Source organism: Suncus etruscus, chromosome 17 (genome assembly GCF_024139225.1).
Source record: "Suncus etruscus isolate mSunEtr1 chromosome 17, mSunEtr1.pri.cur, whole genome shotgun sequence".
NCBI lineage: Eukaryota > Metazoa > Chordata > Mammalia > Eulipotyphla > Soricidae > Suncus > Suncus etruscus.
In genome coordinates, this window is record NC_064864.1 from 33,282,249 (window position 1) to 33,299,965 (window position 17,717).

At 41.2% G+C, this 17,717-nt stretch overlaps 1 protein-coding gene across 1 annotated transcript; it reads right to left on the reverse strand.

The window, feature by feature from the left end:
• Positions 1 to 906: 906 nt before the first annotated feature.
• Positions 907 to 16,737, reverse strand: RASSF4 (Ras association domain family member 4). The gene is made up of 10 exons (XM_049790775.1): positions 16,654 to 16,737; positions 14,508 to 14,583; positions 9,339 to 9,481; positions 7,768 to 7,856; positions 7,026 to 7,180; positions 4,097 to 4,198; positions 3,783 to 3,834; positions 3,135 to 3,256; positions 2,253 to 2,350; positions 907 to 1,120 (listed from the first exon to the last, which is right to left on the reverse strand). The coding sequence occupies exons 1-10, from the start codon at positions 16,713 to 16,715 to the stop codon at positions 1,060 to 1,062; spliced, it is 960 nt and encodes a 319-aa protein (XP_049646732.1). The 5' UTR covers positions 16,716 to 16,737; the 3' UTR covers positions 907 to 1,059.
• Between the last annotated feature and the right edge of the window lie 980 nt (positions 16,738 to 17,717).

Genomic DNA, 17,717 nt, shown 5'->3' on the forward strand with positions numbered 1-17,717 from the left:
TGCTTCCCTGGACTAAGGAATAAATGTACCATTTTGACAGTGGGAATGTCTTTAATTAATTTTCTGGTAAACAATTCAAGTAGTAGCATAAAGTATCAGCATCATAACATCAAGCTATATTTATTATTTTTTATTCTGGTAGTTTTCCCTGGGAAAATCATCCATTTTCCCTGAGTTATCCTCATTTTGCAATAATGTTGATTTCATCCCGTATTTGTTATTTTTTCCAGTTCCTACAGCCTGGCTTCAGAATAACAGTTCTGATTTGAAAGAGAGCACAATCTCAGGATGGTTCACTTTACTTTTAGATATGACTATTACTTAAGATACCAGTGAGTGAAGAAGCCTCTGAGAAATACTGTATGCTCTAGAGAAAACAAGACAACATTTCCAAATAAGACCGAGTGCTACAGAGAGAAGAGGGGAGTGTTCATTGTTTTACTCTTCATCTGGCCTCTGCTCTCCTGGTTATAGGTTGTGTGAGAACAGTAGAAACTCAAAAGCCAAGGGTAGGATGGAGAGATGGGTAGGATCAGGAAACATCCAAAAACTGCTAAAAGCCTCCTTTTTCCAGCAGTGCTTGCTCCTGAGGACAGATAAAGACTTCATATGGATGATGCAGACAGTGATGTGTAGACTTTCAGAAGTTTTTGGTAAGATGCTGGGAAAATAGATGGAGTCCATACACCCAGAGACTCAGTCAGGTACTGATCTTCTGAGTAACAGAAATGTGACACAAACAGGACAGGCCCTGTAATCCAGTAGAGTTATAACTATAGGGCATGCTATAACTTCAGAGCTGCCCACTAGTCAGCTTTGCACACAGACCCCACTTTGCAGGTTCCTGATTCCTCAGGCCTGGGTCTTGATTCTGTGAGTGTTCACTGTAGAGCCAAAGGGCAAGGGACAAAAGCCTCAAAATAATTAGGCAGGTAGACAGAAGCACAGTGGCTGGATTTCTCAACCAGTGGCCATTGGTCAATGTCATCAGTTAGTGGTGATCACATCACTTAGTGTGCACTTGCTGTGGGGCTTCAGGGAAGGTGATCTCTAGCTGGGCTACTTGGCCTCCACCAGTTGTTCCAGTCGCTGCAACATTGTTAAACGTAGAGCTTGGAATCTGTGGGGAAAGTATAATCAAGATTCATTAACTCTGGAGGTAATAGACCAGGGAAGCAGACCAAGGCAGGCACAGATGCGTGGTCTAGAAGACCCATGGTTTTTCCTTTTCACTGCCAAGGAGAGGGAAGGTTGACCCTGAGAGGTCACTTGTTTTTAAGGAGTAGTGAAACAGGAAAGCAAGACTCTGATCTTTGAAGTAGAAAGCTAAATTTTCTATTCCAAAGACACTCTAGTACCAACAAGAGCATGCTGGAAGGGACAGGGTACAGATCAATGATCAGGAGTCAAGTGTTAAAGCCTGGTTCTGCAATAATCCAGGCTGCTACCATCCTCATCTTGGGCCTCTCTGAATGCCGAAGGGACTGACTATATAACTTTCCAGGTCTCTTCCAGCTCTCAAATCCTAGAGTGATGCTGCTGACCACACAGTGGACTATTGCCTCTGACTAGAGTCTATTTTCACTGTCCACATGAAGTCTTGAGTTCATGGACAGAAGGGGAAAAACATCATCAGTCTATGATTTTCTAAGAATATCGTTCTGCTGGACGCTAAAACCTGAATCAGACTTCCAGCTTTAGGCCCTCTCAGCGATTTCTTAATTCCTGAAGAGATCTTCCAGCCTAAGATACATCTTTAGGATATATGTCCTCCCTAATGTCACATAGCTGAACCCTAATATAAGTTTTCTCAATAGCTTGCAGCCCTTCTCACCTTTTCAAAAACTGGTTCCCTAAAATTTGTGAATACCAGTAATCAGAATTCCCACTGCAAACCAGGCAGAATGTGTACCAAGCAATCCCTCTCCTACAGAATTTACAACCCTGGTCGATTCCCCACCAGTGCTCTGGCCTAACTCTTTTGCCCAGTACTCAACAGCTTGTGCCCCTTCTTTGCACACGACTTGCTGAGGCTTTCAGACTGTCACCCTTGTTTGGAATCAGTACTGAGCAAAGGAAATGCAGAGGGTAGTTCTGGGTGAAAGGCAAAATTAGCAGGTCTCCCAGGCTTATATCAGGGCCTCTATACTTTGGAGGGAAAGAAATCTTCCAGCCCCCACCCTGGGTGCTCTACCCTGCACATATGTTCTGCTGTCCAGAACCCACAACTCAATCTATTAAGAACTGCTTACTTCATGGTCAGTTTGATTATTTCTCTTTCTTCCTCTTCTTTTAATTTTTCAACAAAACTGTCCAGCACTGGCATTTCAAATTTAATATACTGAGCAACCTAGAAGATTCAAGAACATTTAATGTGTTTTAAATTAGAACCCAAAACATAGTTTCCCTTCCTCATGGCTTCCATAGAGGCCAATTCAGCAGTTCCTGTTTTTGAATGAGGCTGGCCCTCTTTACACACAACCCCAACACTGCTTTATGTTGGGGATGGCAAAAGGGAGAAGTTCTGCCTCAAGAAATGATTGAATTTAATATTAGGAAAAACATTCAATAGTGTGTATAGTCTTGATAGATAATCTCAGGGGCTTAGGATAGGAGTGATGGAACAATCTAATTTTTTTCTAACAGTGGAGTGAAACTCTATTGTCTGTGAATGGCCTCAAGAATAGAGGATCATAGAGCATAGTCCTTGGGGTTCAACTCTATACAGGTCTTTTCCCTTCAAACTGGTGAGTTTGGAAATATGCTCATCTTCTGCTGGATTTGGGTTGTAGTAAGACTTAGATGCCTGACTCTTTTCTATGGGCTTAGTTAAGAAAATCTCTGCTTAAAAAAATAAGAAACAAACACATTCCAATGAAGTAAAGGCTTCTACATGCCTGAGGGGGAAAACAGTGCTTGGTTTTTCAGAGCAAAACTTCCATTTGCCTCTAAGCCAGCTGAGGGAGCAGACAAAGGAGGGCTGGAAACATTGGCAGGGTGGGCTTGGGCACTCTTTAAGGTAGTCATGTGGTTCCTGGAGATATCTCTTGAGGAAGTTCAGACAAAGGCCACATTCAGAATCTTCTGGAGTACCCCTTCCCTGTCCCAATTTAAGAACTTCAGTCTCAACTCACATCATGTGGGACTTCCTCTCCCAAGTCAGCTTCCATGAGGAAAATCTTAGCGATTTTTTCACATGGCCCCTGCAGAATTCTGGAAATCAGTGGGAATTCACAGTCCTTTAATTTTGTACGTTCTGAAAAAGAAGGTTGATACATTTTACTAGGCATTAAGAAAGGACAGGAATGTGATAGAAGATGGATCTCCTCATTAGGCCAGGAACTTCCTCTGAGAGATCTCACAATTCTGCAAATGCCCATCTTGAAAAAGAGATTACTTCAGGAACAGCAGAAAACAGAGTGTCCATGGGGGGAATCATATATACTATACAGAAATCAGAATGAGCCTGAGAACATTGCCTAGAGAGTATCAGCTCTGCCGTGTTGACTTAGTGCGGAGGCTTTTAGTTACATGTAGATGATTTAACATGCACTTCCCTCTACTTCTCTAAAAGGACCATGAAATCTTTGCAAGTGTTCTGGATGAGTTTGTAAAAGGAATGGAAGTTATATATGAATTTGGACTGATAAGAGGCTTTCCTGGTGAGGATACTACATAGTCCTAGGTCATGCACAGGTCAACAGGCTCCAAAACATGCACAGTCCCGGTGGTTGTCAAACAGAGACTCATTTTTTAATGATCAGAGGAAAGTAGCTACTTACCCCCCGATTCATGAACAATGTAGAGTGCAAACTCACTGGGGCCATTTTCCACCTGCATAGGTAGTAATAGGAAGTCAGACCATAGCTTTTGAGACAGGGGACAGAAAGTGATCATCACAGTGACCTCACTCCTTTTGTCACACATACAAGAAACCCTCTTCCCTCTGCTTGAAGTCTGTAGGATATTATCTCAGTAGAAGAAACCTAGACCTACTACTCAGGAGTCGTAGGTACTAAGAGGTAGCCTCCCCCAACACCCTGTCACAAACAAGAAGGCAAATCAGCAAAGTGCATAGTCACTTAGTCAGACTCACTCGAAATTTATTCAGCAGCAGGGTGAGCACATGCAGGGTTGTCATGGTGCTATTGACCCTCACATTGGTCACAGTTCCATAGGCAGGAGTAAACACGGAGGTCTGTAAAGGGAATGGGGATGATTTCGAACACGGCCAAGAGTACAGAGGGCTGGCATCTTGCAGAGTTTGGGAGCTCCGTGAACCAGATGAAGCTGAGGCTGCAAATAAAACTGGGCTCTGGGAATTCATGTCCATTTACAGAAATTCACACTAGGTCTAAGTATACCTATATAAAGATAACTATAATACCGTATATCCATTTTCCAAAAAAAAAAAATCAGTTTTATGAGCCAATGTCCTGAAGTCTAATTCACAAGGTGTGGAGGAACCTATCACTTCCTTATTCTTTCTTTAAATAAAATTTTCAAAGGTTTCATGATTATAAGGCTCAAAGTTCTTATATCTTTCTATTCTCATTCTTCCAGTAAGTTTCACATCTATATCTAGATTTTCCCCTTTAAATCTTGACAATTTCCACCTATTTTCTGTGGGTCAGTGAAACACTCTGAAAAAGCTTGCAACTTTAACTTATGAGGGAGCAAACTGCACCTGCAGTTTCTTTTTTTTTTTTTTTTTTTTTTTTTTTTGGTTTTTGGGCCACACCCGGCGGTGCTCAGGGGTTACTCCTGGCTGTCTGCTCAGAAATAGCTCTTGGCAGGCACCGGATTCAAACCAACCACCTTTGGTCCTGGATCGGCTGCTTGCAAGGCAAACACCGCTGTGCTATCCTATGCACATATGATGCATTAATCCTTGCACAAGAACATCAACTCTGTGCTCAAATCACATGGCTTCTTCATAGTTAGGAGGAATGCAATAAATTCTTAGATGTACCTTGCCTTTGATTAGGAAGTACCATATACGAATTTATCCGTGATACTCCATAATACTATCCTGAATAAGCAACACACTCTATGTATAATTTGATTTATTCTTCACCAAAGCCCTCTAAAGTGCTTATCTCAAATTCTGTTTTCTTATGATAGATACAAAGACTTGAAAAGAATAGATTTTCAAGACCTCATATCTCAAAGAGGAAAGTGAGCCAAAACCCAGTACTTTACCATCATTGCATTAGGATGTCCTTGCACATCTCAATCTCCCCAGTTGGTAGCCTTCTTGGCTTCCAAACTAAATTGTTATTTTCACATTCCTCCTTTATGATATGCTTTCTCCCATGTGATTTTTCTTTAGGAGCTTAGAAAAAATAAAAGACTGTGTCCAATGTTCCACCTGTTGACAAAATTTGAGAGCTAGACTCACCTGCCTTCTCTATTTTTGATACAGAACTCTGGGTTGAGACTCTAGATTAGACAGAAATTGAGAACTAGGTTTTCTCCTCCCAAGGAATATAGAATAAATAGAGAAATCAGAATTTATATAATGGAGGAAATAGGTCTTGTGAATAAGGCACTATTAGTATTTCTTATTTCTGAAGTCTTTTCTCAAGATGTTATCAAACAACAGCTAGGAACAAAGATTTTATAATTGCTTGCCCTATCTAATCACAAGGTTTTCCTTATAGAACATATTTGAGTCTAACAGGCCAGGATAAAGGTGGGGAAGAAGGTACCAAGTTTTACCTTGTCTGAGAAGCAAAACAACATTATTACATATGTGTATAATTCTAAAAAATAATTGAAGTAACAAATGCAAATAACTAAATAAAAATTTCAGGAAGTCAATTCTAGGAACAGATTTTCTTTCATTATTGTTCATGACTCAAATACCTTGACACGTGATTTCTTAGGACATTAATTTTGAATTAATATCATGCAAGATATAAAATGAGGAAGTCTCTGCTGAGCCAGAAAATAGAAACCAAATGTCCAACATGCCTAAAGGACCAGTTCATGTTCTGAATGGCAGACATGATGAATGGGTCCCAAATTCACAAGAAAATTTCTAGAAGAAAAACTACTCTACTTGTAAACAAGAGTGTCAAATTTGTTGGGTAAGAAGTTGTTCTGGACAGGTGAATTTAAAGGAACAGAGAGCCCCCACTATTCCTATCTGGTCCTCTAAAATATTGCAGGGTTCTCTGATATCTCTACATCCTAAAGACACTTATGCTGACTAAATTAAGATTAAATATGCAGGTAAGCATGCCTCTTAGAGAAAAATGACTCCCTTAAGGGTAATGATAAGTCTTAATCTTTATTCATTTAAAACCTGAGAAATCAAGCAGTGAAGGACAATCTCAGGAATCTCTACTGTCAAATAGTCTTGTTTTTTTCTGGATTTAGTAAACTTTATTGCTTATTCATTGAGGTTCCAAACCTAGCAAAGGAAAGTAAGGGTGGAGGCCTCCTCAATTTTTTTTAAAAAGAGCAGGGAACTGTCTATCTTTTTTTGTTGAATTTTTCATTCCATGAACTGAGGTGCATCAAGAGCAGCTCAACTGACTTCTGGCTAACTTCTCTTGTGTTCCTACTCTTCAGTTCTGACCCCAAGTCCCCAACACAAATGAAAAAAGACAGCTGCTTAAATTGGAAACCTCTACTTCTATTATTCAATATTTCAGGGTGTGGTGCCATTTCAGGTCACTCCATTCATTGCCTTACCCTAACTGCCACTCAGGCCATTTATAATAGTAACAAATTATTCTTTTACTGTTTTATTTTTATTTATTTATTTACTTACTTACTTATTAATGGCTTTTGGGCCATACCCGGTGACACTCAGGGGTTACTCCAGGCTATACACTCAGAAATAATTCCTGGCTTGGGGGACCATATGGGACGTTGGGGAATCAAACCATGGTCTGTCATAGGCTAGCATGGGCAAGGCAGACATGAGTATTGTGTGGGCTACAAAAAGACCCAACAAATCATACCTATACTTGTGGCTTCCCTGGGAGTCAATTTCTGGGTCAGGAAAGTGCTACCTTATGGTTGTAAAAGTGTCCATTGATGGAAAACCGGTGCCTCCGGATCCTCTGGGCCTCACTGGATCCACGATACTTGGGCCTTCGCTGCACACAGCCTGCATCACTCTTGGTCCGCATCAGCTGTGGGGTCTCCTTGGCTAAATCCAGGGGTTCTGCAGCAAGAAATGAGAAAGTCAGACACAGGTATGTCATAGTGGCTAAAGACTGCTAAGTGCTATGAGTTGCTGAGTACATTGCATTACTTCTTCTGGGATGGCCTCTGTGGGACTCAGTTTGGGTACTACCTAGTTTTCAGCAGAAAAGGTGACCATAAAAAGTGGTCAAAACCATGTCACTTGGCCATATACCTCTAGTATTCTATCTGAGGGTATCCAGGGCAGATTTCTGGTAAATCCAACCCTGTTCTCTGATATTTACTTTAGGATGGTGGATATTGGTTGAGTATGAGAGAAGAGCATAAAGATAGACAAGAAAAAATGTCTCAAAGTATAAGGAGAAGAAGCTCAGGACTACAACTTCCTTTGTATAACAGCATTTGCAGAGGACTCAAAGTCACTGTTGCAGCCTGCTCAAGGTCTCCCATTGAGGAGGCATTTGCCTGGGTTGTAACTGAGAACAATGAAAGTCATTTGGCAACTTCATGGTTTATATGCTTCTTCAGACACTATAATCATGAAACAAGTTCCATCTCTATGATCCTGATATAGTAAGACAGGATCCTGCTGGCAGCTGCACTTACCTGAGCTGTCTCTGGAACCCTTGGCCCAATGTTCAGGCAGAGTATTTGACTCATGAGCAGTGATGTTACCATCCTGAAGAGATTTATTTCTGTAAAGAGACAACCATGGTGTTCCATGAACTGCAGGCTCACATGAAAATGGTTAGTACTGCATCTATGGACACATTGCGCAAAGAAGCAGGAGGCAGTAGAGGCTCACATTGCACAAAGAGAATCAATGAAAATATTAAAAAACGGGCCCGGAGAGATAGCACAGTGGCGTTTGCCTTGCAAGCAGCCGATCCAGGACCAAAGGTGTTTGGTTCAAATCCCGGTGTCCCATATGGTCCCCCGTGCCTGCCAGGAGCTATTCCTGAGCAGACAGCCAGGAGTAACCACTGAGCACCGCCGGGTGTGGCCCAAAAACAAACAAACAAAAAAAATATTAAAAAACAAACAAACAGGGGAGCAGTGTCTGCAGAGAGGGGAGGAGTGTCCTGCAGTCCTATGTGCTAGAATAGATTGAGGTGCAAGAACACATGGTCACATGAAATGTCCTTGGCACTAGACTGAAGGAAACATGAATCTGTGACCATGTGTGTCAAGAGGCTTCCCTTAGACCAGAAAGTGAACAGTGACAACCTACAAGGGTTGACCATCTGGCCTCTGGGGGCAGAACAGACTCCAGTTCTAAACAGAGGCCAGAGAGGGGATACTAGGAGCTAGAGTGAAGTTCAAAGGAGTAAGGAAAGCAGAGGAGACAAGCTCCAGCAGAGACTCATCAAAGGTTATGCTTTGTGACTGCTCTTGTGACCACTTTTTCCCAGGACTAGAAACCTCAGTCATCTGCAGCCCTTCTGCTTCATACATCTTTACTTTATGCTTTAAATCTGTGATGTACAAATTCACAGGAGTGAATGTCACAGGACAACCAGGTGGCCTCAAGACAATAATTTTATTCCAATATTTGAAGGGGAAAACATTCTGAATTTCTGTAACTTAGGAGGATCATGTAAAGAAACAAGATAAAGTCAGCAGCTGACTGTCAGTTTGTGTCAGTGGTGGAAGGAAAAGAAGGAAATGAATCATAGAACAGGTAGGGAAATAATTTCATCCTGATAGTGACCCAGGCCACTATTCTTCTCTTAAAATGAATATCTGATATTAGATTTTACTAAAAGGTTGAAAAAAATCAGATGTTTAAATAAGAGCATGGCCACAGGAGAGTAAATACAACTTCTTTAATTTACTTATGTAGTTGCAGTGTTGGGGCTCAAACCAACATGTAAAGTACGAGTTCCACCAGAGAGCTATGTCCTGGTCCCAGTTTCTGTCCATTTTAAAGACAGAATGGGGAACTAATAACTTTCTCTAAGTGAGAGATGAAGTCATTATCTAGAAACTCCATGCTGGGTTGACACTACTCCCATGCATTGAGGTCATCACAGGCAACTGAATAAGGCTAATAGGCTTTATGCTCAAGAGTCTCATGGGAGTTCTATTTTCTCATTGGAAATTAGCACATCCTTCCCACAACCCTCAAGTAGTCATCCGGGGTTAAATAGGCAAATGGAGGCCCCCCCAGCACTCACATAGGACAGCTGGGCCATCCAGATGTCCAGGAAGCTGAAGACAGGTGTGTACGTTCCTTGTCATCTTGTACCTGGAGTCGAATGGGCCGTCTCAGTCCCCAGGAAATGTTGAGGAGACCCTCAATTATCAAAGCCCCTTTCTCCTGTAAGAATCCATAGTAATTAGCTTTTTACACCAGATCAGCTACCCCCATGAATCACTGCCATCTCTGTGGTTCTAGATCCAGCCCTTTGTCCCTTTTTTGTGAGACCCCATAAGTTACTAACACCTTCAAACAAAATTTTATCTCTGGCATCCTCTCTTCCTCTTGAGGAATCCTTATCTTGTACATGCTATGAGGTACAAGGCCTTAGGACTGCATGTAGGAAGCCTGAGATTTGCCCTTCCATGCTCAGCCCATCCACTCCTGGTCCTAAGGTAAAGTATAGGATAGAGAAGCCAATCAGATGGGGCACAAAAAGTCAGTTGTTGTCCAGAAGGTAATGTAGGAAGGAAGGTAAAGTAAGGAGGAAATACTGATCAAAGAAGCTGGGATGACACACCAGGACAGCAGGACAAAGCAAAATACTTCTCTTCCTTCTTGCTCCCCATAAGAATACAGCAATTTAGATGCTAATGTGTAGCTGAGATCACTTACTGTTTGGAAACAAATGCAATAATGTAATGATCAGCAAGCAACAAGAGCTTACTAAACCTCCCCCTCTCTCTCCCCCTCCTTTCCCCTTCCTCTTTCCCTCTACCCTCATTTGCTTTTCTTTATATTCTTTTTTTTTATATTATTATTATTTTTTTTATTTAAACACCTTGATTACATACATGATTGTGTTTGGGTTTCAGTCATAAAAGGAACACCACCCATCACCAGTGCAACATTCCCATCACCCAAGTCCCAAATCTCCCTCCTCCCCACCCAACCCCCGCCTGTACCCTAAACAGGCTCTACATTTCCCTCATACATTCTCAATATTAGGACAGTTCAAAATGTAGTTATTTCTCTAACTAAACTCATCACTCTTTGTGGTGAGCTTCCTGAGGTGAGCTGGAACTTCCAGCTCTTTTCTCTTTTGTGTCTGAAATGCAAATCAAAACAACAATGAGATACCACCTCACACCACAGAGAATGGCACACATCACAAAGAATGAGAACAAACAGTGCTGGCGGGGATGTGGAGAGAAAGGAACCCTTATCCACTGCTGGTGGGAATGCCATCTAGTTCAACCTTTATGGAAAGCAATATGGAGATTCCTCCAAAAACTGGAAATCGAGCTCCCATACGATCCAGCTATACCACTCCTAGGAATATACCCTAAGAACACAAAAATACAATACAAAAATCCCTTCCTTACACCTATATTCATTGCAGCACTATTTACCATAGCAAGACTCTGGAAACAACCAAGATGCCCTTCAACAGACGAATGGCTAAAGAAACTGTGGTACATATACACAATGGAATATTATATTCTTTTTAAAAGTAATTTGTTTTCACTTATCCAGAAACAAATGTATTATGGTCAACTCATCAACCATGTGATGCATGTTCTTTAAATAAAGTAAATTTAAAAAAAATCCTGAAATCTTTAGGAGAAAAAGACCACATAATAGTTCTTCTGTTGAAGTTTATCAAAATTAAACATAGTTTTCTGGAAGGATCTTGCACGATTTGCTCTAAAGGAAGACTTTAAAAATTAGATATTTTTGGTAACCACTAATGTCACCTGGATTCAGATATATAGCAAACCTTGTCTACCAAGAACAGGCTAGATCAATTCATTGGCCTTCAAGACCCAGGAAGACAGTACGAAAACCTGAAGTGACCTCTAATGCCTTGAGTACATGTCAGCATACTAATGAAAAATGCCTTTGCCTCACTAGGCTGCCTTGGCGTTCCTGCGGACTCACTGTTGATCAGCCCCATGCTGGACTTTGGATAGGCAGAGATGAACCAGCTGCAGTAGTGAGAAACCCAAGATACCACTTAATGCACTTAGGGAGGAAAAGAGGATTCAGTGGACAAAGCAGGAAGACTGGAATCTGAGCTGAGTTTTCATTGACACCCACGACAGCAGGAGTCAGGTGGGATATTGCAATGAAGCAGGAGGCAGGCAATACTTTCATGAGGCTGGTACGAAGACACAGTGTGGGGTGCTGCTGCTGAGGTCAGGAATCGTTGTGTGGGCGACCAGCAAACCCAATGTGACTCAGGCCTGGTGTCTCTGCAGAGGTAATATGTGTGTCCTCTTAACCTTCTGTTTCATACTGACACAATACAGGAAGTTCTTCAGGAACTAATAAACCTCTGTCCAGTCAAAATTGTTCATGTTAGCTCACTGACTGTTTCTATTTCCTTTGGGTATTATTCTTTTGTTTGTTTGGTTGGTTGGTTGATTGATTGGTTGGTTTTGGTTTTTTGGGCCACACCCGGTGACGCTCAGGGGTTACTCCTGGCTATGCACTCAGAAATTGCTCCTGGTTTGGGGGACCATATAGGACTCTGGGGGGATCGAACAGAGGTCTGTCCTAGGCTAGCACAGGCAAGGCAGAAGCCTTACTGCTTGCGCCACCACTCTGGCTCCTGTGTACTATCGTATATAATATTCCACAGGTGAATGCAATCATCTTGTTTGCCCCCTGTAATGTGCTAGCTGCTAATAAATTTGAAGAGAGCTTGAGAAGTAAAGGTTTTTACAGAAGCATCTGCAGAAGAGCTCTTAAATGAGGTATTGTCACTCCCAGATGAAATCCACTCACCAGACTCATACACCCTTACCAAAGTCCCCCTTTAATCAATGAGAAATATCCCCGGAGAATTAAGAGATTGAGATCTCCAGCTTTTCATACTACTGGAAGTCTGAGACCTCAACAGTCATCTCTCAGATGGAGCTGCTGTCTCAGTGTCTGCTTGCAGGCACAGATAGATAAGCTCCAGGGTGAAAGACCTGGTGCCTTAACATGGAGGTGCATGGTGTTGGCTCTATACCAGAACCTTTCTCAGAGTCACCAATTAATTCTCAGCTGCTTCTTGTGCTGGTAGAACTCTCATGGATACTGACAGTGTTTTTATAATACTACTCATATATTCCTTTGTCTTTCCATTAGCTAGCCCTTTCAGCCACTGTGTGCAAAGTTGGTACATCAGTCCTTCAAATTGAAAGTCAGACAATTGTACCCTTGTTTAACCCCTGCCCCATCTTCCACTCTCAGGAAGGGAAACTGAGAATACATAATGAGATTTACCTTCTCCCTGTGGGCTAAGCATGTAGCCAGCATTGTACCCTAGTGTAAAGAAGAGTGAACATAGTCCCATGAAAATAGCCCCTACTCCAAGTCTCCAACCCAAGAAAGTAGGCTGGCAAATGCCCCACTTGTTTTCAAGAATCAAAATATCAGCACAGTGGAGTTCAGAACTCCTCCCTTCATGACCCATATTTGCATCTGTTGGTGAATCAACCAACACCTATGCACAAGTGTGACTTTCCTGGAGGTCATTTAATCCCAATTCAAGTCATTTAAGAGACAATGAAACAAGAAGCAAGTGAAAGTACAATCATAAATTGAGGGGGGAAATAATGAAGGGCACCAAGACCAGTCATATGAACATTGAGTAGAAATAAAAAAATGATCAGACTTAAACACCAAATCCAAAGCCAACTACAACAGAATCTACAATCTACAAAATGCTAGACTCAGAAGGGACCACTTATACTAGCAGTCTGGGGGGCAAAGGATGGGCTATATGAGATGCATGCTGGGAACAGGGGTGGAGGGAGGACAACATTGGTGGTGGGAATGTCCCTGATTCAATGTCACTATGTACCTAAAATACTACTGTGAATAATTTGTAATCCACTTTGGTCAAAATAAAAATTATTAATAAAATAATATTTACTACGCAAGGGAAGTAAGATTTAATGAGCACAGAGGTTGTTGCCTAGATGAGGTCTCTGTACTAACAGAGGTGTAAAACTGTGTCACTTCAGAACAGGACTTGGAGGCAGGGGATCTAAGTCCTCTCTGACAGGCTAGAGACAGTAGGCACTCCAAATTCAGTTTTGGAAAGTGCCTAAATAAAACTTTACGGTGGCAACACTCTGCTGTTGACTTTAAGATAAATAATGTAGGGGTCAGAGCAAAAGGTATTTGTTTGCCTTGCATATGGCCAAGTGGGGTTTGATCTATAGAATTTTATATAGTCCTCCAAATACTATCAGGAATGATCTCTGAGCTCAGAGATAGGAATAAGCCCTGAGCACTTCAGGGTATGGCCCCAAAATAAAATAAAATAAATGGAATTAGTGCATAGAGGGGCCCAATCCACCAATCAAGGTCCAGAGCCTTTAGAGGTTGGCAAGATCAGGCTTCCACTTCATCTGCCCATGAGTAGCTCCTTGGGTCTTCTGGACACATCCCCGAAGTTCAGTTGGTAAATACAGGCTGCAACTGACCTACAAACACATTTATTTACCCACATGACATTTTGGGGTTTGAAAAATACCACAGGAAGTTGCACTTATCTATCTTCCTTTGAAAAATCAGAAAACTCTGGTTTTATCAAGCCCATACTCTTGCATAGCAGAAATAAATATGGGTTGATCGGCAGCAACCAGCTGCAGATGGGTCAGAGATTTCCTGCACCTCTCTCAGGGTCAGACCTGTTTGGTCTGTGAACTACCCTCCACAGGCCTTCCTCTGATGTTAATTCTAATTAACAAGCACAGAAACTCTGTTTTTCTATTTCTATGGTGTCCACAAACTCAAGCATGCCAGAGTCCTGTGCTATGGTCCTTATCTGTATGGTGGGATGTACAGAAGAAGGCGAACCGTAAAATCTTAGGATTATTATAGCAATGTCCCAGCCATACACAAGAATAAAGTCCCAGGTGGAAGGAGAAGATGCCAACAGGTCTTTGTCACCAGCCTGAACTCTCCCTGGAATTCTCTGCCCTTCATAACTTGTAGGAACCTCAGAGAGTAGATCCTGGCTGCTAGTAAACTGTCACTTCGCCCAAACAATAAGTGACAAGGTAACTATGCAACATGGTGTCTACTGAGGACACTTCTGAAAGTAAATATGGGATGCCAATACACCTGGAGTAATAGTTCTAAACCAGGAATGTCCTCAACAGTCCATGGTGATCCTTTGAATTAAGAACAGAGATGGCCTCACCTCTCTGTGTCTCAGCTGGATGCTTTTCCCCTCATGGTAGCAGTTGTAGGTTTTCAACAGGCTTAAGAGTTCAGACCTAAAAAGGCAAATACACACACAAATACTCTTGGAGTACAATGGAGTGGTGGGCAAGGCATCTGGTCTTACTAGCTTGAACAATCTTATCTGTAAAATAAGACTGTTAATACACATCATTCAAGGCATGCATAGCAAGATCCCTTAGTATTCTAGTTGGTTTTATTTATAAGCCCTCCTGGAAAGGGTAGGAGTGGGGTCTGAGAAGAAAGTGAAATTCATAATGGTGTTCAACTTTGACAATACTCTATAAGGAGGTTTTCTTTTTTGCACATTATTAGGACTTTTAAAAAATTTCCCTATACTTTACTTATAAGTCACTTCCTCTGAGTAAATCCCCCAGTTTGGGATATATTGACATTTGCACAAATATTTCGCAAAACATTTTCAAAAATTATTCCTTTCCATAAGGGCCTAGGGTGACTGTTGTGGGAGTACTCTCAGGGGTGTTGGCTTCTCCCCCATTCTGACTTTCAATAAGGGGTGAAAGTGACAGTGGAGGCAGTAAGGCCCTAAGCAGAGCACTCTATCTGAATATTTGCAAAGTCAGGGTTGGTGCATTGACTGGGGTGTAGCAGAGAATTGAGGACAGTTTCCTATATATGAGGTGAGCTCTTCACAACATTGTAGTCCAATAGGCAGAAAATGGCAAAGCACATGTGCAGTGGTCATATTAAAAAGGAAAATGAAACAGGTCAAATTTGTTTTAGGAATATATTTTAAAATACATGATCTATTATACCTAGATGGAGTAACCGGGAGATTTAAAATATGATCATGGCAACATATATTCAATGTAAAGATTATTAACAATGTTGTTCCCATTATTCAGGGGTAGGATAGGCTTGCAAGCTAGAGGGTTGTTAGAGTTACTAACTACTCCTGTCCAATCACAGCTCATGTGGGTTGGTCACACCTGGCTGGTGACTTCTATTGGACAGTGCTGCTCTAGTACCTCTTCAGGCATCTCCTTTATCTTCACCACAACAACCATGGAGGAGATATGGAGTACTCCAGTATGCTTTCTAAGTATGCCCTAGGAATGATGATGGCTGATAGGGAAGCAATTTAATTAACAAAGCAGGGTCCAGTATTTCCAAATCACAGCGCCTGCCTGTAAATGCTAACCTTAAAGTCTGCATATTAATCATGAAATTAATTGTAATCACCATTATAATAATGATGAAGACTTTTTCACATTTTATTTACTATTGCAGCATTTTCTTAGACAATAGAAATAAGAAGAGTAGTGCTATGGGCTCTCTCGTGAAGTGATAACAATAGAAAATTTTTGTCTTCTGAGAGTCTCTACCCAGGTACCTTCAAGATGCAAAGGAGTGCTGTCCCAAATTTAGAAAATATTTGGGCTCAGGACTTAAAAACTGAGATGAAATATATTTTTTCTTTAATGTAGAAATGAATTTAGAAAAGATTAGTAATTAATTCTTTACAATAAAATTAAATTCTTAAATTAATTAGAAAACTAACATCATACAAATTCTTAATCTTATATTACAAAACTAAGATCACCAGTCGAGGTGGGGAGAGGGAAAATGAAGGAGGTGACTGAGAGTGACATAAGGACAGTGGCAGAGGGTATTGGATACTCAGTTGTTAGTGAGGTATACTAACTCTTTACATCAAAACCAAGTTTTATTTCTCCCTGAGCTGTTTGATTCACTATCATAGTTTTGATGTTGAAATAAATGAAATGCCAATTCTGTAGAATTGTAGAAAATATTTTTACACTCTCCTTAGTTTGTAACTCCCTGGCAGGGGGACAAAGTTGCATTCCAAAGACATTCTTAAGACTTCTAAAAGGAATGTCTTGATTTGGGATGTGGTTCAAGTCATAGAGCACATAACTTGTATGTGTGTAGCTCTGGATTGAACCCCTGTGTGGCCCTCAAAACTACCTGATGAAGGGGCTGGCAACAGCAACAAAATAAGTGACCCGATTTTCAGGCAAAATACACTTTCACAGTGAAGAAAAGAGCCCAGCATCCCTCTAACGTGCCCACAAAAATTACAGAAGGTAGCTGGTATGAAGTCACTTGACACAAAGGCTTACGTCAGGATAAGCTTGCTGTCACTGATGGGCACATACGAACTGGGTGGAGAATTTTCCTTCATCTTCTTTTCTTGTATATTGATGAGAAAATCACCTACTGGGAAGATGAAACAGACATTTGATCCTGGAGTGAGGAGCTCAGATCTGCAGTGCTCAAAAACCTTGACTCAGAGGTTAGCAGTCTTGGCTTCACTTCTCACTTTCCCATTCAAGTCCATTCCCCAGCTTCTTACCCTACTCCTCAGAACAACTGTCGCTAATTATGACTTAAGGCTAGGATACAGAGGCCCCAGAGGGATGGCACACCTAGCGTGTCAGCTGAGCTCCCTCTGGTGGACAATGTCAGAACTTCAGTACAGAAATCAGATCAATCTGAGTGTTACAGACCATCCTTGACAGGTACAGGACAACTGGAAAGCTCGTTTCTTCCTCCACTCCAAACACACCTCCCATCCTGATCTTTCTTCTCCATTCTCATTGAATTTAATCTGAAGGTTGTATGGTAGATTAGATTCAACCCATCTCTTCTCGGGATAGGTTAACTGGAACCTTGCTCAGTAAATCTTAGAAATTGTGCTGTATATTCTCTATGAATTATTTTATTTACTGTTTACAAGAACATTATGAGGAAAGTACTCTTCTGTCCTCATTTTGTGGATAAGAAAACAGAAAACATGGGCATAAGTTAAATACTTTGACCAAGAATTCTAATGAATAAGTGATAAAAATAATTCTGCTTCAATACAAGAATTTAGAACCCAGATAATAGGTTAATAGCCTTTCCAACACTGATCTATCTTTTATAAACTAGGGTTGCTTTATTTTTGACTTATAAGAGATATAGATAATGCGATCTTCTTCAAAACCCCATGGGATAAAAGGAAGCGGTACAGGTGACCCCAGAATAGGAATATAGCTCAATACTAATATTAAACAGCAACTTCACCAATTTCCTTCTTATTCCTCTTCCTATCAATTTAGTGGGGTCATCTCTGTGTATAAAATTGCTTCTAGACTCACAAGTCTGTTTTATATCTTCCCACCTATATCCTGGAAAGATTTGA

What these genes read in the sequence shown, in the direction of transcription:
- RASSF4 (XM_049790775.1), bottom strand. Translation starts at nt 16,715, where the DNA reads ATGAAGGAAAATTCTCCACCCAGTTCGTATGTGCCCATCAGTGACAGC. An exon ending in GACACTTTTACAACCATAAG is followed by an intron (nt 4,199 to 7,025) that starts GTAGCACTTTCC and finishes TTCCCTTTACAG; the next exon opens with ACCTCCGTGTTTACTCCTGC. An exon ending in GAGAGGAAGTCCCACATGAT is followed by an intron (nt 2,351 to 3,134) that starts GTGAGTTGAGAC and finishes TGAATCTTCTAG; the next exon opens with GTTGCTCAGTATATTAAATT.